The sequence below is a fragment of the Notechis scutatus genome, chromosome 1, assembly GCF_049901735.1.
Source record: "Notechis scutatus isolate UNSWTSFEM ecotype Mainland chromosome 1, rNotScu1.2, whole genome shotgun sequence".
In the NCBI taxonomy this organism is placed as follows: domain Eukaryota; kingdom Metazoa; phylum Chordata; class Lepidosauria; order Squamata; family Elapidae; genus Notechis; species Notechis scutatus.
Genome location: NC_142009.1, coordinates 6,139,193 through 6,163,379, shown reverse-complemented (window position 1 = coordinate 6,163,379; position 24,187 = coordinate 6,139,193). Strand labels below are relative to the sequence as shown.

Sequence of the window (24,187 nt, the reverse complement as noted above, 5' to 3'; positions counted from 1 at the left end):
GTCATAAAAGCTGACTGAGTGACTTTGGGCCAATCACCAGGAGACTGTGAGTTATAGTTTCATCTCAGTCATAAAAGCTGACTAGGTGTCTTTGGGCCAATCACCAGGAGACGGTGAGTTCTAGTTTCATCTCAGTCAAAAAGCTGACTAGGTGTCTTTGGGCCAATCACCAGGAGACGGTGAGTTCTAGTTTCATCTCAGTCATAAAAACTGACTAGGTGTCTTTGGGCCAATCACCAGGAGATGGTGAGTTCTAGTTTCATCTCAGTCATAAAAACTGACTGGGTGACTTTGGGCCAATCACCAGGAGACGGTGAGTTATAGTTTCATCTCAGTCATAAAGCTGACTAGGTGTCTTTGGGCCAATCACCAGGAGACGGTGAGTTATATGTTTCATCTCAGTCATAAAAGCTGACTGGGTGACTTTGGGCCAATCACCAGGAGACGGTGAGTTATAGTTTCATCTCAGTCATAAAAGCTGACTAGGTGTCTTTGGGCCAATCACCAGGAGACGGTGAGTTCTAGTTTCATCTCAGTCATAAAAGCTGACTGGGTGACTTTGGGCCAATCACCAGGAGACGGTGAGTTCTAGTTTCATCTCAGTCATAAAAGCTGACTAGGTGTCTTTGGGCCAATCACCAGGAGACTGTGAGTTATAGTTTCATCTCAGTTATAAAAGCTGACTGAGTGACTTTGGGCTAATCACCAGGAGATGGTGAGTTCTAGTTTCATCTCAGTCATAAAAGCTGACTAGGTGTCTTTGGGCCAATCACCAGGAGACTGTGAGTTATAGTTTCATCTCAGTTATAAAAGCTGACTGAGTGACTTTGGGCCAATCACCAGGAGACGGTGAGTTCTAGTTTCATCTCAGTCATAAAAACTGACTGGGTGACTTTGGTCCAATCACCAGGAGACTGTGAGTTCTAGTTTCATCTCAGTCATAAAATCTGACTGAGTGACTTTGGGCCAATCACCAGGAGACGGTGAGTTCTAGTTTCATCTCAGTCATAAAAGCTGACTAGGTGTCTTTGGGCCAATCACCAGGAGACGGTGAGTTCTAGTTTCATCTCAGTCATAAAACTGACTGGGTGACTTTGGCCAATCACCAGGAGACGGTGAGTTCTAGTTTCATCTCAGTCATAAAAGCTGACTAGGTGTCTTTGGGCCAATCACCAGGAGACGGTGAGTTCTAGTTTCATCTCAGTCATAAAAGCTGACTGGGTGACTTTGGGCCAATCACCAGGAGACGGTGAGTTCTAGTTTCATCTCAGTCATAAAAGCTGACTGGGTGACTTTGGTCCAATCACCAGGAGACGGTGAGTTCTAGTTTCATCTCAGTCATAAAAGCTGACTGGGTGACTTTGGGCCAATCACCAGGAGACGGTGAGTTCTAGTTCTGCCTCAGCATAAAAATCCTGCCTTAGCCATGAAAGCCAGCTGGGTGATTTTGGGCCAGTCACCAAGAAATGATACATTCTAGTCCTGCTTGAGGTATGAAAGTTAGCTGGGTGCAGAGGTGGGCTACTGCTTCTGGTTCTGACTGGTTTGCCCGTACCGGTAGAGTCAACCACTGGCTGGGCCTGCCCACCTGCCCTGGTGCCATCCCGTCCTATATAACTCACTCCCTGGCTCGTTCGCGCCATCCACGCAGCCCATCTGATATCCGCGCCTTGCCCACTCTACTCCCCGCAGCTGCCCGAGAAGGTGTGCTGGAAGCCACGCGCATGAAATTGCCATGTGTTTGAAGCCACGTCCAAGCACGCTCACATGTTCGGTTCTACACTAGACGAACTGGTTGTTAAATTATGGGAAGCCCACTGGCTGGGTGACTTTGGGCCAATCACCAGGAGATGGTAAGTTCTAGTCTCGACTTAGGCATGAAAGCCTGGGTGACTTTGCGCCAGTCCTTCTCTCTCAGCACAACCCTCCTCACAGGGTTGTTGTTGTGAAGACAATAGAAGGAGGAAGGCGTGTCGGATGTGTTCGCCGCCTTGATGGATTTGTAAGGTGGGATTAAAAAAAACCTAATAAAATAATAACAAAATATATAAAACAAAACAATAAAATATAAAATAAACTCTAGAATAGAATAGAAAATGAAGTAAAATATATGAAAAAATAAAACAGAAACAAAATAAAATGAACAAAGCAGAAGAAAGCAATAAAATAATAAAATATATAATAAAATAAATAATAAAATAAAAATAAAATGAAATGAAATAATGAAATGAAATGAAGAAAATAAACAAAATAAAATTACATTAAAATAATAAAATTACAATAAATTACATTAAATTAATAAAATAAAATAAAATAAAGTTAAATAGAAATGAAATAAAATAGAGATGAAATGAAAATAAATAAAATAAAATTATATTAGAAAAAATAAAATTACATTAAATTACATTAAATTAATAAAATAAAATAAAAAATAAAGTAAAATAAAATAAAATAGAAATGAAATAAAATAAAATAGAAATGAAATGAAAATAAATAAAATAAAATTATATTAAAATAATAAAATTACATTAAATTAATAAAATAAAAAAATAAGATAAAATAAAAAATAAAGTAAAATAGAAATGAAATAAAATAGAAATGAAAATAAATAAAATAAAATTACATTAAAATAATAAAATTACATTAAATTACATTAAATTAATATAATATAACAAAATAAAATAAAGTAAAATAGAAATAAAATAAAATAGAAATGAAGTGAAATGAAATGAAATGAAAACAAATAAAATAAAGTAAAATTCCATTAAAATAATAAAATTACATGAAATTCATAAAATAAAAAAATAAAATAAAATTAAAAAAGGGAAATAAAATAAAGGAAAATAAATATATTAAGTGCAAAACTGATGAATGGGAACCGGAAAGCTTGCCGAAAAGGATCCCTCCGGGGACGGTCCTGAACCAAACCATATTTCCAAAGGTTATATACGTTCCCCCTCCCCTTAACCTCACCCCTTTTTTCAGGCTAAACCTCCAAAACCCAAAGGTGGGAAGATCCCCAAGGGCTCCTGGGAAGGGTGGGTAACACCGTCACTGAAACTCTGAGCTCCTGCCAAATGCCAGGCTACAACAACCTCTCCTACTTCGGCCGGCAGCCAAGACGGGCAATAAACACCCTGCATGCATAATGGAAAGGTTGCTCCAACATCCCCACACATCCTTGGACGATCCTCCTTGCTTGGCAGCTGGACCCATTCATCAACTCCTTTGAGGAACAGGAGGTTGGCAGCCAGAGAGGCGATGGATCAGAAGTAGGGAAGAGTGGGGGGTTACTGTGAAATCCGGAGAAGTGAGTAGACACACACACACACACACACAGGCTCCGTTTTTACGAGCGAGGCCCCAAGTTTCCAGGGCTAAGCGAGACAGGGGTTGCGGTGAGCTTTTGCCCCATTTTAAACACCTTTCTTGCTGTGGTCATCAAGCGAATCGCTGCGGTTGTTAAGTCACCAATAAAAGGGGAATAGTTGGAGCGTGGGGTTGGAATGAGGGGGCCCTTGGTGCTCTCTGAGCTGGGTGGTTTTCTTGCAGACGTTTCATGACCTGACTAGGTAACGTCATCAGGGGTAGAAGGGAGGGGGGCTTGTAGAGAGGAGGAGGAGGAGGAGAAAGAGGAGGGAGGGGAAGAGGAGGGGGAAGAGGAGGAGGAGAAAGAGGAGGAGGAGGAGGAAGAGGAGGAGGAGGAGGAAGAGACTGAGGAGGAGATGTTTCAGACAGAGGAACGGAGGAGGAGGGGTTGCAGGAGGAGGAGGAGAAAGAGGAGGAGGAGGAGAGGAGGAGGAGGAGGAGGAGGAGGAGGAGGAAGAGGAAAAGACTGTGGGGTCCTTGTTACTCTATGAACCTGGTTGTTTTCTTGCAGACGTTTTATGACTGAACTAGGTAACGTCATCAGAGATAGAAGGGAGAGGGGTTTGCACAGAGGAGGAGGAGGAGAAAGAGGAGGAGGAGGAAGAGGAGGAAAAGGAAGAGGAAGAAGAGGAAGAGGAAGAAGAGGAAGAGGAGGAAAAAGACTGTGGGGTCCTTGTTACTCTATGAACCTGGTTGTTTTCTTGCAGACGTTTCATGACAGAACTAGGTAACGTCATCAGAGATAGAAGGGAGAGGGGTTTGCACAGAGGAGGAGGAGGAGAAAGAGGAGGAGGAGGAAGAGGAGGAGGAAGAGGAGGAAAAAGACTGTGGGGTCCTTGTTCCTCTCTGAACCTGGTTGTTTTCTTGCAAATTACCCAACTAGGTAACATCACCAAGGATAGAAGGCAGCAGGGTTTGCGGAGAGGAGGAGGAAGAGGACGATGACTATGGGGTAGCACTGATGATGTTACCTACCTGGGTAATGAAACGTCTGCAAGAAAATAACCAAGCTCAGAGAGCACCAAGGACCCTTCATTGTTAAGTTAGTAACATGGTCAGTAAGTGAACCTGGCTCCCCCCCCCTCCATGGACTTTGCTCCTCAGGCGGACGCAAAAGGGAATCACATAACCCCGGGACGCTGCAACCATCATAAATAGGAGCCAATTGCCAAGCGCCTGAATTTTAATCACATGACTCCAAGGATGCTCCAAGGATGCTGCCTAATTGTTTTGTTTTTTTAAATGGTCCTATGTCACTTTTCAGTGCCGTTGTAACTTCGAATGGGTCACTCAACAATCGGCTGTAAGTCAAGCCTGACTTACACAGTAAGCCTGTGTTTGGCAGTGAAAAGTGATAACTTTTCAGAAGCCAATGCCGGCCGATCCAAGGAGACACCGAGTGTCATGCCCCTGTTGGAATCTGATTCTGAGGGAGAGGTGGAACAGCCGGCAGGGGGAGGAAAGGGCCCTGATCCCCTTCATGGGCTGCAGCTGGGAAGGCTGTTTAAAAGGGCAAAATGGCGCATGGCAAAGATGCTGGAAGCAAAGCGTGAAATTATTCTGGTTTGTCAAGTCTTATCTGAGTTCTGGTGTCCTCCCAAGTGTGTGTGTATTTCGTTATCTTCTGATGTCTTCAATCCCTTATCCTGCCCTGTCTGCGTGGTTTGTGTTGGTTTTTATTTATAATTTAGATGTACTTTGAGTTTGGACGGAATTTCTTCCCTTTAAAAACTGTTCTTGGGAGAGTTTTTTTTCTTCAGCTGATGATAACTGGACATTGGAGGCCAAGTTAGAGGAATTAAAGGGACTTTACCTATTTTTGTGACTTTGTTGCTTTTGTGCCACGCCTCTTTGGGTTGTCACACCGAGCTTGCAATCCCAACGAACCTTGTACGGTGTCTTAACTTTCTTAAAAAAGAAAAGCTAAGCTCTTAATCCTCTTGAGGGGAGGAAAAGACTCGGGATCTGGAACCTCCGCGGCGAGTTCTGATTTCTGCCACGGTAGTTAAGAGACCCAGCCTTTGAAAACCCTTCCTTGAGGACCGGCGCCTTGAATAAACCCAACTGCAAAAAAATAGCTTTTGAAGCCAAAGAATCTCTCCAGGATCTAAAGCTGAGTTTTTCTCTCCTGCTAACTGTTGGTTTTCTCACGGCTTGGGCTGCAGGCTTAAAGAGATTTTTGCAAACGCAGTTAGTCCTCGACTTACGATGGTTCATTTAGTGACTGTTCAAAGTTACAACCACTGGGAAAAAACACCATGTTTCACACTTTTGACCATTGCACGTGATCCCCCTTTGGGACCTTCTAATTAAGCAAAGTCAACGGGGAGAGCCACGTTCACTTAACAACGGTGTGAGAAACTTAACAACTGCAGTGATTCACTTAACCACTGTGGCAAGAAAGGTCGTAAAAAGGGGCAAAACTCGCCTAACCGATGCGGGAGACCCTACACCCTTTCTGACAAATGGCAGTCCAGTCTCTTCTTGAAAGCCTCAAGTGATGAAGCTCCGACAACTTCCGAGGGCAACTTCTGTTCCATGGGTTGATTGTTCTCACTGTCAGAAAGTTTCTCTTTATTTCCAGGTTAAATCTCTCCTTGTTCAGTTTCCATCCATTATCCCTTGTCTGGCCTTCTGGTGCTTTAGAAAATAGCTTGACCCCTTCCTCCTCTCTGGGGCAGCCCCTCAAATATTGGAAGATGCTATCATGTCTCCCCTGGTCCTTCTCTTCCCTAGACTAGCCAGGCCCAGTTCCTGCAACCGTTCGTTGTATGTTTTAGCCTCCAGTGCCCTAATCATCCTGGTTGCTCTTCTCTGTACTTTTTCTAGAGTCTCAACATCTTTTTTATAATGTGGTGACCAAAACTGCATGCAGTACTCTAGGTGTGGTCTTACTAAGGCTTTATAGAGTCAGTCACTAAAGGAACTGTTGTAAGTCGAGGGCTCAATGAATAGAAGAGAGAGAGAGACAGACAGACAGACAGACAGAAAAAGATTTCGTGCTTTTCATGGGAACAGAAATCCAACAGGTGATTACAAAAATTAGATAAAATGTTGATTGTCCCAGATGAAAAATTATCATCTAAAATATATAAACACTCTATTTGAATGGGATAGAGCCGGGGAGATTGCAAAAAGATTGATGAATTGCATGGGGTAGAAATTTTGAACATACTATTGAATTAGAATACTGGGCAAAGATTTGGAATACCAATTATAAAATAACAAAATTGGCGGCTTACAAGGAAAAACCATCACAAAATGTTCTATTGTTGGTATATGGCGCCTTCACGATTGGCTAAGATCTACCCAAATCTAAAACCAAATTGCTGGAAGTGTGGACATCAACAAGGTTCCTTCTTTCATTCTTGATGGCCATGCCCCAAAGCAAAAAAATATCGGAAAGTGATTCGTATGTGGTTAGAGGAATTAATTGAAAATAAAATTGATTTCGTCCCGGAACTATTTCTCCTAGGAATAATTAAAAGAAACTATGACAGAAAGATAAACCATCTTATATTACAGATAAATAACAGATAATCAGAGTTGGAAGGGACCTTATAGGTCATCTAGTCCAACCCCACGCCCAAGCGGGAGACCCTACACCATTTCTGACAAATGGCAGTCCAATTACAAGTGATAACAGCAGCCAGAATTTCCTATGCACAGCACTGAAAGAAAAATGCCATACCTCCCGAAGGTTTAAATCAAACAGTGCATTTGTGATTTAGTCCTATTATTATTATTATTGTAATTTTTAAATACTCTGTAGTATGATTGTGATATGGTGTTTGCGGCACTGTGCTGGAGTAGCTTTCAAATTTCATTGTATTCACGGAATGCAATGTCAATAAAGGTATTCTATTCTATTCCTATTCTATTCCTATTCTATTCCTATTCTATTCTATTCTATTCTATTCTATTCTTCTATTCTATTCTATTCCTATTCTATTCCTATTCTATTCTATTCTATTCTATTCTATTCTATTCTATTCTATTCTATTCTATTCTATTCTATTCCATTCTATTCCATTCCATTCCATTCCATTCTAATTCTCTTCTCTTCTCTTCTCTTCTCTTCTCTTCTCTTCTCTTCTCTTCTCTTCCCTTCCCTTCCCTTCCCTTCCCTTCCCTTCCCTTCCCTTCCCTTCTATTCTATTCTATTCTATTCTATTCTATTCATAATTTAAAAAAATCTTCAAGTGTGTGGAAATGGATAAATTAACTATGGAACTAAAAGGGAAAGCTGACATGGAATACAATGCAATATGGGAAACATGGTATATCTGGATTGACAAATAGACATAAGAATAGAAAATGTAAATAATGGTACATAATAGTTATGAGGGTATGGAAGTAGTGTGTAATGAAAGATTGGATAGGATGTATAAATGTATATATATTGTCACAGTATTTTTCAATTAGTAATGGTATTATGTATAAACGGAAAAAAAACAATAAAGTGTTGCCAAAAAAAAAAAAAAAAAACTCAATAGGTGAGACTCTGTCTATGACTGGTAACCCTCGAGTTATGACCACAATCGGGGCCAGAATTTTCATTGCTAAGCTAGGCAAGTTATTAAGTGAGGCGATTCTGATTTTATGAGGGTTTTTCCCCCACGGTGGTTAAGCAAACCACATGGTCGCTAAATGAATCTTTGCTTGTCGGAAGCCGGCTGGGAAGGTCACAAATGGTGTGACCCTGGGATACATCAACTGTCATAAGTACATGCCAGCTGCCAAGCCTCCAAATTTTGACCCCAGGACTGTGGGAATGCTGCGACGGTTGTAAGTGCGAGGACCAGTTGTCAGTCTTTTTTTTTTTTAGAGTGCTGTTGGAACTTCGAACTTCCGTCGATAAAATGAATACATGGTTGTAAGTCGAGAACTGTAACGCTACAACATTGTGGAAAGTGAATTTCTGCCTTTAAGACAAGAGGCTGAAAAGGTTTGTTTAATTGGGGAGGATGCAATCTTAATTCAAAGAACGATTAGAATGATTAATTTCACAATGAAAATTATTAAAATTAATCACAGATGGAAAGGAAGTAACATCCATACTATTCAGTCGCCCATCCTACCCTATAAGGTTGTTGTTGTTGAGGGGGGGGAAACTAGAGAGAAAAGGTGAGACAAAAACACACAGATAAAACGGATACTTGTATCTGTGTTTGTTTCGCTTTTACATTTTCTGCCCGAATTCACCTTCTACTCATTTGGGTGATGCTTCTACATTTTATCCCCACAGTCACAACAGTCCTGTGAGGTAGAACGAGCTGAGGGAGGATGACCAGCCCCAGTCACACCCAAATGAGATTTCAGAGAGTAAGTAAACTTAAACTGGGCCAGTCCCTCTCTCTCAACCCAACACACCTCACAGGGTTGTTGTTAACGGGGGGGAAAGTAGGAGGCTGAGGGAACATTGTGTGTGTGTGTGTGTTCACTGCCTTGAGTTATTTATAAAAATGATAAAGGCGAGGTGTAAAAAAATAAAATAAAACCTGGATCCTAGTGTGATTTGATTTGATTGCTTATTGTACCCTATGACTATTATTATTAAGTGTTGTACCTTATGATTCTGGACTCTTGACGAATGTGTCTTTTCTTTTATGTACACTGAGAGCATTTGCACCAAAGACAAATTCCTTGGGTGTCCAATCACAATTGGCCAATAAAGAATTCTATTCTATTCTATTCTATTCTATTCTATTCTATTCTATTCTATTCTATTCTATTCTATTCTATTCTATTCTATTCTATTTTCTATTCTATTCTATTTTCTATTCTATTCTATTTTCTATTCTATCCTATCCTATTCTCTATCCGTTCCATCCCATCCCATCCTATTTAAATTCTATTCCTATGTCCTTCTATTCTATTCTATTGTACCTATGACTATTATTATTAAGTGTTGTACCTTATGATTCTGGACTCTTGACGAATGTGTCTTTTCTTTTATGTACACTGAGAGCATTTGCACCAAAGACAAATTCCTTGTGTGTCCAGTCACACTTGGCCAATAAAGAATTCTATTCTATTCTATTCTATTCTATTTTGTTCTGTTCTGTTCTGTTCTGTTCTGTTCTATTCTATTCTATTCTATTCCTATTCCTATTCCTATTCCTATTCTTATTCTATTCTATTCTATTCTATTCTATTCTATTCTATTCCTATTTCTATTCTATTCTATTCTTATTTCTATTCTATTCTATTCTATTCTATTCTATTCTATTCTATTCTATTCTATTCTATTCTATTCTATTCTATTCCTATTCTATTCCTATTCTATTCTATTCCTATTCTATTTCTATTCTATTCCTACTTCTATTCTATTCCTATTTCTATTCTATTCCTATTCTATTCTATTCCTATTCCTTTTCCTATACTATTCCTATTCCTATTCTATTCCTATTCTATTCCTATTTCTATTCTATTCCTACTTCTATTCTATTCCTATTTCTATTCTATTCCTATTCTATTCTGTTCCTATTCCTATTCTATTCTATTCCTATTCTATTCCTATTCCTATTCTATTCTATTCCTATTCTATTCCTCTTCTAATATATTCCTATTCTATTCTATTCTATTCTATTCTATTCTATTCTATTCTATTCTATTCTATTCTATTCTATTCTATTCTATTCCATTCCATTCCATTCCATTCCATCTTCTTCAGTCCATCTATCCAAACCGTAACCATTATATCAAAGTGGCTGTCTTAAAAAGTCCAGATCCCTTTCTCTCCAAACTCCAAATAGTCCCTTTTTCTTTTCTTCAAAAAAACAACAACACCTTCTTCCTCCTTTCTCCCTTTCCCAATCCAGGTTCGTTCCTGCCTGACTCCCTTCGTATCTAGGGTTGCCGACATTCTTAGCCGACAGGATCAAAACAAGGAAGCAACAAAAAACATCTTACATTTTGTGGTTTTGTTTTTCCCCCTCAATACTTAGCGTCCGTGTCCATCCCGGTGTTTCATTAAAAAAAAAAAAATATCAGCCCGATTGCTCTGCTTTGCCAGAATCTCTGTGCATGGGATTGTCCAGGGTCGGGGGTCTTAAGAGACCCCCCCTCTCCAACCTCTTGGGTGTTGAGACCTTGCTTTAAACACACACACACACACACACACCCGATGCCCTGCACAAGTTAGCTTGCACACCTGTTTCCTGATCTCAGCCACTAAGGAACACAAACTCCCCAAAACCTGGCATGGATCCCCACTGGCTCAGAGGACCACCCATCCCATCATCCTCACCAGCAGCACTCTCGCACGTTTGCACCCTCGTCCCTTTTATCTCCCCTCCTCCTGTTTCCCACCTCTGGGTGCACCCACCCACACACCCACCCACACACACACCTGTGGGGCATTGTGCATTGTTGATTTTGCAAAGAAAACTGGTGGTTTTCCAAGCAAAATCCCAGGCCTTAAAAAGTGGGGGGTTTGAGGAGGGGGGTTTAGGTGGGGGCGAGATCCCTTCCTCCCAGGTCCAAAGAAAGGAGAAAGCTGGGAAATGGGGGTTTTTTTAGGGGGTTTTTTTCCCCTGCTGCAGCGACAGCTTGCGAAGTGCTGCAGTGTTTTGCCAGCCTTAGCCTGCCCAAGGTGGTCTTTCTCGTGGTTGCAAGGACATAGAGGAGACGGTATGGAGGAGGAGGAGGGAGGGGCTGGGAGCTGGAGGGCATGGGAGAATTGAAGAGGGGAGGGCGAATAACAGCTGGGGAGGGATGCCCCCTCCAAGAGTTTGGAGGTATTTGAGAAACCTGGAAGGAATTTTCTTTCTTTTTTCCCCCAAAGGCTCAGAATGAGAACAGATGAACAGATAATCAGAGTTGGAAAGGACCTTGTAGGTCATCTAGTCCAACCCCCCCCCCCCTTGCCCAAGCGGGAGACCCTACATCATTTCTGACAAATGGCAGTTCAATCTCTTCTTGAAGAGTTTATTTGGCCAAGTGTTGCTTTAGACCCACAAGGAAATTGGAGAAGCTCTCTTGTGTACGGCGCAAAACGGCACATTTTATCACGGGTGCCGTCGTGATGACAAACAGAGAGGGTAGGAAAGAAGAAAGAAGATGACAAGAAGGAAAAAGGGTATTATTCATACTGTCAATTAAGAGTATTAGAAGAATTACCTTGTTTATCATCTATTCTAACAGTATTAATAATCATACTATTATTATTAATCATTATTAATAATAATAATAACAAGAAAACCATTCCTAAGAGGTAAAGCACATTTTGGCTGTGCCGGAGACCCCAAGAACACCGATGGGTGCCAGAGAAGGAGGGCACAGTTCTTCAGAGATTTGGAGGGGGGGGGGAGAAAGACGGCAATAACGCCAAAACACCAGGAGCATCCCTTGAACACCACGGGCATTGACCAAATCTCCTATCAGTCAATTGCAGGTGGCAGCTTGATTTGAAGCAGCTGACATCCTGCAACCATCCCGATAATATTGTTAAACTGCATCTGGTGCTCTCAGTCTTTGGGAGGGACTCGGTCGGAGGGGGGGGAGGGGCATTGCACAGATGCCAAATCCCGGCTAACATCTGGCTGGCTGTGGTGCCACTAACCATCATCCCAGCGGCTTTGAAGAGGTTGGTGGGGGTTTTTCTCCCCCAGGTTTTCTACCAAGGAAGGGGGTCTTATCCTTGCACCCAGCCATGAAGCAGAAGGGCTTTAACGGAAAGCAAAACAACAAGAGTCGGAAGGGACCCTGGAGGTTCTCTAGTCCAACCCGCAGCTCAGTCAGGAAACTCTACACCATTCCAGACAAATGGCCGTCCAGTCTCTTCTTAAAAACCTCCAGTGATGGAGCACCCACAATTAAACAGAATAACAGAGTCGGAAGGGGACCCTAGAGGTCCTCTAGTCCAACCCCCTACTCAAGCAGGAAGACCTTCTACCAGTCCCGGGACAAAATGGCTGTCCGGTCTCTTCTTCGGGGAGTGGGGGGGAAACCTCCCCTGAAAAATCACCCATCGTTCTTGCACAGATGTGCTTTCACACTCACGGACACACCTGTCAATGCACACACCTTTCCTCCCCCCCACCTGACCCTCCCCGACTCACCATCCAGGTTTCCTCCTGGCATCCCCCCACAGCTCCTTCCTTCCTTCTTTCCTCCCTCCCTCCCTCTCTCCTTCCTTCCTTCCTTCTTTCCTTCCTTCCTTTTCGTCTTTCCTTCCTTCCTTTCTTCTTTCCTTCCTTCCTTCCTTCTTTCCTTCTTTCCTCCCTCCCTTCCTTCCTTCCTTTCTTCTTCCTTCCTTCCTTCCTTCTTTCCTTCCTTCCTTCCTTTCGTCTTTCCTTCCTTCCTTTCTTCTTCTTTCCTTCCTTCCTTCCTTCCTTCCTTCTTTCCTTCTTTCCTCCCTCCCTTCCTTCCTTCCTTTCTTCTTTCCTTCCTTCCTTCCTTCCTTCCTTCCTTCCTTCCTTCCTTCCTCCCTCCCTCCCTTCCTTCCTTCCTTTCTTCTTTCCTTCCTTCCTTCCTTCCTTCTTTCCTTCCTTCCTTCTTTCCTTCCTTCCTTCCTTCCTTCCTTCTTTCCTCCCTCCCTTCCTTCCTTCCTTTCTTCTTTCCTTTCTTTCTTTCTTCCTTCCTTCCCAGGCTCCGGGCGCCTGCGGACACCCCCGTCCCACCTCCGACGACAACGGAACCTCTCCCAGGCGCACGACCCACTTGGGCGCGTGTGGGTTGGACTAGATGACCTACCAAGGTCCCTTCCAACTCTGACGACCTGTTACCTGACCTTTTTGGATTCTCTCCCCCCCCCCCCGCCAGCCCAACTTACTGCAGTCGTCGGATTCGTAGCCGTCGGCCTCCTCCTCTTCCTCCTCCTCCGGGCGGGCCGTCGGGGGCGGCGGAGGATGGGTCGGGAGGTCCTGCAGCGGAAGCAGCTGCTGCTGCTGCTGGGGCTGTTGCTCGGTCGGGCCCGCTTGGCCAGCCTGGCCGGTGCCGTAAGCGCCGAAGAGTTGGTCCAGGTCCTCATCGTCGTCCCGGGGAGGGGGCGTCCCGGACGGGCTGGGGCTGGGCGGGCAGGCCGAGCTGGAAGAGAGGCGGCGGCGCGGCTGCGGCTGCTGCGGCTGTTGCTGCTGCTGCTGCTGGCTCTGGCTCCGGCTGAGCAAGGCGGCGGCGGGGAGGCCGCGGGGGAAGCGCGGGAAGTAGTCGGAGATCTGCTTGATGGGGCGGATGGGACCGGGCGAGACGTCGATGGCCATGTGCTCCTGGATGCTGATGGGCGGCTTGTCGCCTTTGCGGAGGCTCATGCGGGCGGCGCCCGGGGAAAGAGGAGGCTGCGGGGACGGCGGCGGCGGCGGCTGCTGCTGCTGCTGCCGCCGGGAGCCCGGAGAGCCGGTCGCCAGCCCGGCCCTGCCGCGCCGAGCGTCCCGGCACGCTGCTGCTGCTGCTGCTGCTGGAGGCGGAGGGAAGGAGGGAAGGAGGGAGGGAGGCTGGCAGCAGCGGCAAGCGGGCAGCGCTGGGCACACAAGCAGGGGGGGGGGGGTGGGCGTTCAGGGTGATGTCACCAGCCCAGCCCAGCCCGGCTCTGCCCAGGCGAGGCCAGCAAAGGGACGGGCGAGGCTCCGGGGAGGGAGGGGGTCGCTTGGGCTCTCTAGCAGAGCCCCACCCTCCTTGAGCCGCTAGAGCCGGAGGGGAGGGAGAGATCGGGCCGGCCAAGTCTCGGGGCAGGGAAACGGGCAAAGGGTAGACTGCTGCTGGAGCTGGAGGCTCGGAGGAAGGACAGGGCAAGGAAGAGGCTGCGGGGTGGGTGGGTGGGGGGTCGCTTAAGGCTCTCTAGCAGAGCCCCACCCTCCTTGAGCCGCTAGAGCCGGAGGGGAGGGAGAGATCGGGCCGGCCAAGTCTCGGGGCAGGGAAACGGGCAAGGGGGTAGACTGCTGCTAGAGCTGGAGGCTCGGAGGAAAGGCAGGGCAAGGAAGAGGCTCCGGGGGTGGGTGGGTGGGGGTCGCTTAAGGCTCTCTAGCAGAGCCCCACCCTCCTTGAGCCGCTAGAGCCGGAGGGGAGGGAGAGATCGGGCCGGCCAAGTCTCGGGGCAGGGAAACGGGCAAGCGAGGTAGACTGCTGCTGGAGCTGGAGGCTCGGAGGAAAGGCAGGGCAAGGAAGAGGCTCCGGAGGGGCGGGGGTCGCTTAAGGCTCTCTAGCAGAGCCCCACCCTCCTTGAGCCGCTAGAGCCGGAGGGGAGGGAGAGATCGGGCCGGCCAAGTCTCGGGCAGGGAAACGGGCAAGCGAGGTAGACTGCTGCTGGAGCTGGAGGCTCGGAGGAAAGGCAGGGCAAGGAAGAGGCTCCGAGGGGCGGGGGGTCGTTTAAGGCTCTCTAGCAGAGCCCCACCCTCCTTGAGCCGCCAGAGCCGGAGGGGAGGGAGAGATCGGGCCGGCCAGTCTCGGGGCAGGGAAACGGGCAAGGGAGGTAGACTGCTGCTGGAGCTGGAGGCTCGGAGGAAAGGCAGGGCAAGGAAGAGGCTCCGGGGGAGGGGGTCGCTTAAGGATCTCTAGCAGAGCCCCACCCTCCTTGAGCCGCTAGGGGAGGGAGGGAGAGATCGGGCCGGCCAAGTCTCGGGCAGGGAAACGGGCAAGGGGGTAGACTGCTGCTGGAGGTGGAGGCTCGGAGGAAGGACAGGACAAGGAAGAGGCTCCGGGGGCGGGGGGTCGCTTAAGGCTCTCTAGCAGAGCCCCACCCTCCTTCAGCCGCTAGGGAGGGAGGGGAGGGAGATCGGGCCGGCCAGTCTCGGAGCAGGGAAACGAGCAAGGGGGTAGACTGCTGCTGGAGCTGGAGGCTCGGAGGAAGGACAGGGCAAGGAAGAGGCTCCGGGGGGTCGCTTAAGGCTCTCTAGCAGATCCCCACCCTCCTTGAGCCGCTAGGGAGGGGAGGGAGAGATCGGGCCGGCCAGTCTCGGGGCAGGGAAACGAGCAAGGGGGTAGACTGCTGCTGGAGCTGGAGGCTCGGAGGAAGGACAGGGCAAGGAAGAGGCTCCGGGGGTCGCTTAAGGCTCTCTAGCAGATCCCCACCCTCCTTGAGCCGCTAGGGGAGGGAGGGAGAGATCGGGCCGGCCAGTCTCGGGGCAGGGAAACGGGCAAGGGAGGTAGACTGCTGCTGGAGGTGGAGGCTCGGAGGAAGGACAGGGCAAGGAAGAGGCGGGGGCGCTTAAGGCTCTCTAGCAGAGCCCCACCCCGACTCTTGAGCCGTTGGAGAGGGGGGAGATCGGGCCGGCCAGTCTCGGGGAAGAAGGCAAACGGGCTAGAATTCGTACTTCGGGATAGACTGTTGCTGGAGCTGGAAGCTCGGAGGAAGAGCCGGGCAAGAGGGAAGGAAGGGGTGGTTCGCTTAAGGCTGTCTAGCTGCAGATCCCCGGACTCCTGAGCCGCTTAGAGAGGGGAGATCGGTCGGGCCGGGCCGGCCAGTCTCGGGAAGAAGGCAAACAGGCGAGATTTGTACTCCGGGATAGACTGCTGCCCGAGCTGGAGGCTCGGAGGAAAGGCAAGGCAAGGAAGAGGCTGGGGGGCTTAAGGCTCTCTAGCAGAGCCCCACCCCGACTCTTGAGCCTCTGGAGAGGGGAGGGAGATCGGGCCGGCCAGTCTCGGGGAAGGCATACGGGCAAGGCAAGGGGATAGACTGCTGCTGGAGCTGGAGGTTCGGAGGAAGGGCAAGGTAAGGAAGAGGCTGCGGGTGGTTCCCTTAAGGCTCTCTAGCAGACCCCGGACCCCTGAGCCTCTAGAGAGGGGAGAGAGATCGGGCCGAGCCGGGCCGGAAACCCTCGGGGAAGACAAGCGAGAGCGATGTTCATAGTCCGTGCGGAGCTTCTGGGATAGACTGCTGCTGGAGCTGAAGGCTCGGAGGAAGGGCAAGGCCAGTTCGCTCAAGGCTCTGCAAGCAGCCCCGCGACCCCTGAGCCGCTAGAGAGGGGGGAGGGAGATCGGGCTGGCCTGACTCCGGGAAGAAGGCAAAACGGGCTAGATTCGTACTTCGGGATAGACTGCTGCTGGAGCTGGAGGCAAGGGGGCGGTGGAGGAGGGTTCGCTCAAGGCTCTCTAGCAGAGCCCCCGACTCTTGAGCCGCTGGAGAGGGGAGGGAGATCGGGCCGGCCAGCCTCTGGGAAGGCAAGCGGGAGAGTTTCATACTCCGGGGTAGACTGCTGCTGGAGCTGGAGGCTCGGAGGATGAAAGAAGGGCCGGGCAGCGGGCTAGAGACCTGTTCCCTTCCCCGCTAAAGATCTACTCCCTGGGTCGTAGGGAGGAAGATCGGCCCGGCCCGGCCAAGCCAGCCTCAAGGAAGACAAGCGGGCAATCTTCGTGCTTCGTTATGTACGACGTTTTCCGGGATAGACTGCTGCTGGAGCTGGAGGCTCGAAACATGAACGAAGGGCCGGGCAGGGAACAGTCCGAGGACGGGCTCGCATCTCCACCCGACCCCTGAGCCGCTAGAGAGAGGAGGGAGATCGGGCCGGCCAGCCTCCGGGAAGGCAAGCGAGCGTCTTCATCTTCTGTCTGGAACTTTTGGGATAAACTGCTGCTGGAGCTGGAGGCTCGAAGGAAGCGCCGCTCTCGCCTCTCCAGACATCCAACCCCTGGCTCCCCCCCCCCCGCCTTTCTAGCCTCCATTGCCTCGCTAAAGAGAGACGGGAGAGAGATCGGCTCGCCCAACGCAGCTTCGGGGCTGGAGCTTCCCTGATAGACTGCTGCTGGGGCTGGAGGTTCGAAGCGGCTGAACGGCAGGAAGCGGGGGGGGGGGGCGTGAAGGAAGGGCCAGGTAGAGGGCTCGTCCTTGCCTCTCCAGCCCGCCTTCCACCTACCCCTGGCCCGCTAGAGGGGGAAGGAAATTGGCCCGGCCAGCCCAGCCCAGCTTCGGGCAAGCCAAGCGAGCATCCTTCACCCACCATCTGTAGCTTCCCGGATAGACTGCTGCTGGAGCTGGAGGCTCGTAGCGGGCGGACGACAGGAAGGATGGCGTTGGGGCAGACTGTAAAAAAAAGAGGTTGAGACTCTGGAAAGAGGGCAGAGAAGGGCAACCAGGATGATGAGGGGACTGGAGGCTAAAACATACGAAGAACTGGCAGACCTGTTGAAAATTCAAGTTACGAATAAGGTCAAGTATCTGGGGATATACTTGACAGCAAGATGTAGCACATTAAAAGAGAATAATTATATTAAACTTAAACAACAGATAGCTTTAGATTTGAAGAAATGGGAAAATTTACAATTGTCATTAATAGGGAGAATTTCAACAATCAAGATGAATATCTTACCCAAAATCCTATTTTGTTTCAAACAATACCAATTAGGCTTGGAAAAGACTATTTTGAAGATTTAAATAAAATTATGTTGAAGTATATATGGCAAGGTAATAAAGCGAGAATAAAGCTAAAGCTTTTGCAAGATGCTAGAATTAGAGGAGGTTTTGGCCTGCCCAATTGGGTGTACTACCAAGCTGCAAATCTGATGTGGGTTAAGGAATGGATAACATTAAGAAAGACTAGATTGTTGACACTAGAAGGTCATGATTTGCTGTTGGGTTGGCACGCTTTTTTATGGTATAAGGGAACTAAAACACAGGGTTATTTTAGAAGACATTATATATGGAAGTCTTTGTGGTTAAACTGGGAGAAGATAAAAAGACAATGTTATTTGAAAATTCCAGTTTGGTTATCGACTATTGAAGCATTTTCCTATCCTATAATTTATAAGAAGAAACAAACAGATATGGGGAATTATTGGATGAAAAGGGTGAACTTAAATCGATACAAAATTTAGAGGAACAAGGTATAAAGATGAATTGGTTTTCATATGTGCAAATACATTCAAGGTATGATGAAGATTCTAAAACAGAGGATTTTATGATAAACAGACTGATCTAGATAAGAATTTGACAGGTACTGATGAGAAGGTGATTAAAAAATTATACGGTTATTTATTGGGAATTAAGCTAGAGGAAGAACAAGTTAAAGAAACTATGATTGTTTGGGGAAGAATTTTGGATATGGGATTGATTTAGAGAAATGGCAAAAATTGTGGTCTCAAAATTATAAAATGACAATGTCAACAGCATATAAAGAAAATTTGTATAAGATGTTTTACAGGTGGCACTTTCCCCGACAAGAATAGCAAGAATGTTCAAGAATAAATCTGAAAAATGCTGGAAATGTCATCAGATACCTGGCTCATATGTGGTGGACTTGTGAGGATGCTAGAAAATATTGGACTAAAATTCGCATGTGGTTGGAAAAAATGACAAAAGAAACGTATAGATTTGAAACCAGAGTTCTTTTTATTGGGAATCTTACCAGATACATATAGTAAAGACTTGAAATATTTGATTGTAAATGTATTAACAGCGGCTAGGATTGTATTTGCTAAAAATTGGAAAAATGAGAAAATACCACCGGGAAGAAATTATTAAGAAAATATTGGAATGTGCTGAGATGAGTAGATTGACATTTGAAATTAGAGAGCAAGATGATAAACAATTTTATGAAATTTGGGATCTTTTCTATCAATGGTTGGATGACAAAGTACAATAATAGAATATTTAGAATGTTAGACAGCAAGGAATATCTTTGTTTTTCTTTCTCTTTTGATATTTGATATCATATCTATAAAGTGTTTTTAGGATAGATCTGGTATGATTATATGATTTGTTATAGAATAAACTGTTTAAAAGTATTGTTATCTCATAAGTATGAATGATTAAAAGTATAGTCAAATGATTTTCTAATAGCGATATTAGGATATATAAGTTTGGATTGACAATATGAGCTATTATGTAATATAACTGTAATTGAGACTACGAAATGAATGCACAAAACTGATGAACCAACCGACACACTGTATGTATATAAGAGTTGATGTTTTTATGTTTTGTTTGTTTGTAGAAAATCAATAAAATTGTTTTAAAAAAAAACCAAACATACGATGAACGGTTGCAGGAACTGGGCTTGGCTAGTCCAGGGAAGAGAAGGACCAGGGGAGACAGGATAGCAGCCTTCCAATATTTGAGGGGCTGCCACAGAGAGGAGGAAGGGGGTCAAGCTGTTTTCCAAAGCCCCCGAGGGCCAGACAAAAGGAATAATTGATGGAAATTGATCAAGAAGAGATTCAGCCTGGAAATAAGGAGAATGAATGAATGAATGAATGAATGAATGAATGAAAATGAATGAATGAATGAATTCTTTATTGGCCAAGTGTGATTACACACACAAGGAATTTGTCTTGGTGCAAATGCTCTCAGTGTACATAAAAAGAAAAGATACATTCCTCAAGAGTCAAGAATCATAAGATACAACACTTAATGAATTTAGAATTTTTAGAATTTTACCTTTATTGTCATTGCATTCCACGAATACAATGAAATTTGAAGGCCATGCATCACAATCACACCACAAACCACACATGACAATCACAAGTATTTAAAAATTAAAATAATTAAAATAATAATAATAATAATTAAAAACCTAGTCTAAAACCTATCTAAAACATTTAGTAAGTTAAATAGTTTAAAAATGCCACTGTATACATAGGACTAGATCACAAATGCGCTGTTTGATTCAAGACAATTATTGCCTTGGAAAAGAAACTTGTTTCTCAGTCTATTAGTCCTCATTTTAAGACACCTATAACGTTTCCCTGATGGTAACAGTTGGAAATATGAATGACCAGGATGACAATGGTCTGGGAAGATTTTTTTTTTTAATTATAGTCATAGGGTACAAATAAGCAATCAAATCATACTAGGAAACAGTCCATAGAAATCATAAGGATGCAAGCGACAAAGTTACCGTCATACAGTCACAAATGGGAGGGTGATAAGGAGTGATGAGAAGATTAATAGTAATAGTAATGCAGACTTAGTAAATACTTGGACAGTGTTGAGGAATTAGTTGTTTAGCAGAGTGATGGCATTCGGGGAAAAACTGTTCTTGTTTCTAATAGTTGTTCTGGTGTGCAGGGATCTATAGCGTCGTTTTGAGGGTAGGGAGTGAAACGTTCTGACCGTGAGAAACCATCAACCCACGGAACAGAAGTTGGCTTCGGAAGTTGTGGGAGCTTCATCCCTGGAGGCTTTCAAGAAGAGACTGGACTGCCCTCTGTCAGAAATGGTGTAGGGTCTCTGCTTTGGGCGGGGGGGAGGGGTTGGACTAGATGACCTACAAGGTCCCTTCCAACTCTGTTCATCTGTTTGATTGGCCTTTCTCAGAGTGCAATGCAGAAGTTTCTGTGGGTTGTTTTCTGGGGATGGGAGGCAGTGTGTGTGTGTGTGTGTGTGTTTGTGTGTGTGTGTAAGAAATCCTAATTGAGGGCAGCTGGGATAAGGAACGGAGTAAGGTTCCCCCTCTTCCTTCCTCCCCCCCCCCCTCCGCTTCTGGGCATCGATAAAAGCCACACCTGAGGCCACATGTCTCACAGAGATGCACACCCACACAATCGCACAACCACTCCCATACCTTGTTGTTTATTTGTTCATATAAATCAGGGGTCTCCCAACTTGGCAGCTTTTAAGATTTATGGACCTCGAGTATCAGGAATAACATGGCTGGCTGGGGAATTCCTCAAATCTTCAAGTTGGGAGACCCCCATAGAAATACAGATAGTGTCAACTCATAAAACATTCCTATGCCTGTTTTAGTAGTTGCCATTAAAAAAAAATGGGGGGGGGGAGGAAATCTGGAAGAGCAGTGCAGCAGTTTGAAAGCAAAAGTACATTCCAACTCTTATCTTACAAAGATTGTAACTAAGCTACCGAATCTTCTGCCCGGGAAAATCCCTTAATTGGAGAATGTGATTGATGACACCCAGCCTGTGAACCGTGCTCAATTGGAGAATCTGGTTTAGGAGACACCCAGGGAGGGAACAGGGTCACAGGGGACTGTAAATGACGTAGGCCAGAGTTGGCTTCATACAGGGAAGTGCCGGCATGTCGCCTCTAATGAATCCTTTGAAGTTTTTTGAAGTTTGGCTCGAGAATCATGAATTAGGGCGATTGCTGGAATCCTGTCACCAAGCTTCTGAATTGTCAACTTATTTTTTTTTATAGTATTGGATTTATTGGTTGTGATTTTTATGGGTGGATAATAAAAAAAAAAAAAAAAAAAAAAAGAGAGGGGGGGGGGGGGGGGGGGGAGAAAAATATTTTTTTTTTTTTTTTTGGGGGGGGGGGGGGGGGGTGGGGGGGGGTGGGGTGGGTTTTTGGGTTTGGGGGGGGGGGGGGGGGGGGGGGGGGGGGGGGTTGAATTTTTGTTTTTTTGTTTTTTTTGGTATTTTTTTGATTTTGGTTTGGTGGGTTTTTTTTTGTTTTTTTTTTTTTTTTTTGGTTTTTGTTTTTGGTTGGGTATATTTTTGTTGGGGGGAATTCATTAGTTTATATACCATGCATTCATATGCCTGTTTTAGAGTTGCCATACACCCCCTTTGTGAGCAGGGTGGCAGATTAAAACCAGAAGTACATTCCACCATTATCTTAAAAAGATTGTAACTAAGCTACCGAATCTTCTGCCTGGGAAAATCCCTTAATTGGAGAATGTGATTGATGACACCCAGCCTGTGAACCGTGCTCAGTTGGAGAATCTGGTTTAGGAGACACCCAGGGAGGAAACAGGGTCACAGGGGACTGCAAATGACGTAGGCCAGAGTTGGTGTGATGACCCAGGGTGGGATACAAAATAAACACAGCCACAAAAACAGGTGGAAGCCCCTTTTATTCCTTCAATTTGCTTCCAAGCTCCAATTATCCTTGATTGGAGACAAAAAAAAAACTCCCCCCACAAGCAGTTACGAAAAGGAGGAAATGCTGTTTGAACTAAAAATGCCTATAAATTATAAAGAGTCAAAACAACACAAACCACACTGAAACAACTAAGCGAACCAGGCAAGATAAGGACTTGAAGACGTCCACGGATATCAGAATACACACTGGGAAGGGTGCCAAACTTAGAGAGGAACAGACTAGAGATATTTCCACGCTTTGTTTCCAGCACTGGCCCATACGCATGTCCATCCTCTTATTCAGTTGTCACAGCTGCAGCCCATGAAGGGGATCAGGGCCCTTTCCTCCTCCGTAGACCATGCCATTCACGTCTCTCCCTTATCCTCTCCTCCCTGCATGCCCTAGGGTGGAGAGGGGATGGGCCTGCGTCTTCCTCTGACTGCCCAGCCGGCCTTAGCCCTTCCCCAGCCTCCTCCACAACCTCCGCAGAGCCACACTTCCACTCCCTGTCGGCTGTTCCTCCTCTCCCTCGGAGTCAGTCTTCACCAGGGGCATGACAGTTGGCTTCATACACGGCAGTGCCAGTATGTCGCCTCTAATAAACCCTTTGAAGGCTTTTTGAAGTTTGGCTCGAGAATCATGATCTAATTAGGGCAATTGCTGGAATCCTGACATACAGTCCTCAACATACGACCACAGTTAACCCTGACATTTGTGTTGCTATCTGAGAAATGTGTTAAATGACTTTGGCCTCATTTGGTGACTTTTCTTGCCGCATTTGTTAAGTGAGTCACGGCAGTGGTTAAATTAGTACCCATTGTAAAGCGAATCTGGATTCCTTTTTGATTTGGCTCATCATTTTCGGCTGCAAAAAGGGGAAATCGCATGACTCCATGGCATCCTGCAACCGTCATAAAGGTGAGTCACTTGTCAAACTGTAAATCGCGGGACCGCGGGGATGCTGCAATGGTCGTTAAATGTGAAAAAAGGGTCCTAAGTCATTTTTTTCAGCACTGTTGGAAATTCGAATGGTCGCTAAGTGAACTATTGCTAAGTCGAGGACTAAATTAATAGAAGAGAGAGGGAGAGAAAAAAGATTTGGTGCTTTTCATAGGAGCAGAAGTTCAGCAGGAAAGCTTAGTTTTAGGGCAGCCACTTAGATTAGATTAGATGAACAAGAGTCAGAAGGGGTCTTGGAGGTCCTCTAGTCCAACCCACTGCTTCAGCAGGAGATGTTACCAATCTGGACAAACAGGTGTCCAGTCTCTTTTTCAAAACCTCCAGTGATGGAGCTACCCATAATTTCTGGAGATAAGCTGTTCCGCTATTCTCACTGCCAGCAAATTCTCCAAATACAGAAGAACTGAGATGGAAGGGACCTTGGAGGTCTTCTAGTCCAACCTCTACTCAAGCAAGAGACCCTGTGCTATTCCACACAAAACGGTATCCAGCCTCTTCTTCAATACCTCCAGTGATGGGAGCACCCATAATTTCTGGAGACAAGCCGTTCCACGCTTCTCCTTAGTTTGAGTATGGATCTCAGAACACAGAATAACAGAGTTGGAAGGGAGAGCTTGGAGGTCATCTAGTCTAACCCCCCCGCCCGAGCAGGAGGCACCCTACTACACCATTCCTGACAAATGGCAGCCCAATCTCTTCTTCTGAAAGCCTTGGTTGTCCGTTTTTCTTTTGGCGTTGGGATTTGCCTTGTCCTCCCTCGTTCCCAGCGAGATGTTTTGGCTGTATTTCGGAGAGAAGATTGTACGGATCGTGTTGTGAGTCAGAACTGTTGCTTCTGATACAGGGCTGACTCAGCCCAGCCCTCCCTGCGCACGTGTGCAAGGCAATAAATGCATCTCCAGGTTCCTTTCCCTTGCCCTGCCTGGCCAGGGGCCTCCAGTTGTGGGTCTGGAGCTGAGCCCTACCTGTAGGGGCCGACAAATGCTACAACAATCTAGATTTGTGTTTCATCAGCCAGCATGCTTTATGTTGGGTGAACTTCCACTCCCAGAATCCCCCAGCCAGCATACTTTAAGAGGGGTGGACTTCCACTCCCAGAATCCCCCAGCCAGCATACTTTAAGAGGGGTGGACTTCCACTCCCAGAATCCCCCAGCCAGCCTGC

General features: G+C 46.1%; 1 protein-coding gene across 1 annotated transcript in view; it reads right to left on the bottom strand.

Moving 5' to 3' along the window:
- DOC2B (double C2 domain beta) overlaps window positions 1-13,787 on the bottom strand; it is a 142,663-nt gene extending 128,876 nt beyond the window's left edge. The window contains exon 1 of the mRNA XM_087972319.1: window positions 13,148-13,787. Coding sequence (XP_087828445.1) covers window positions 13,148-13,622 — 475 coding nt within the window. The 5' untranslated portion in view covers window positions 13,623-13,787. The remainder of the gene's footprint in view (window positions 1-13,147) is intronic.
- Window positions 13,788-24,187: the final 10,400 nt, after the last annotated feature.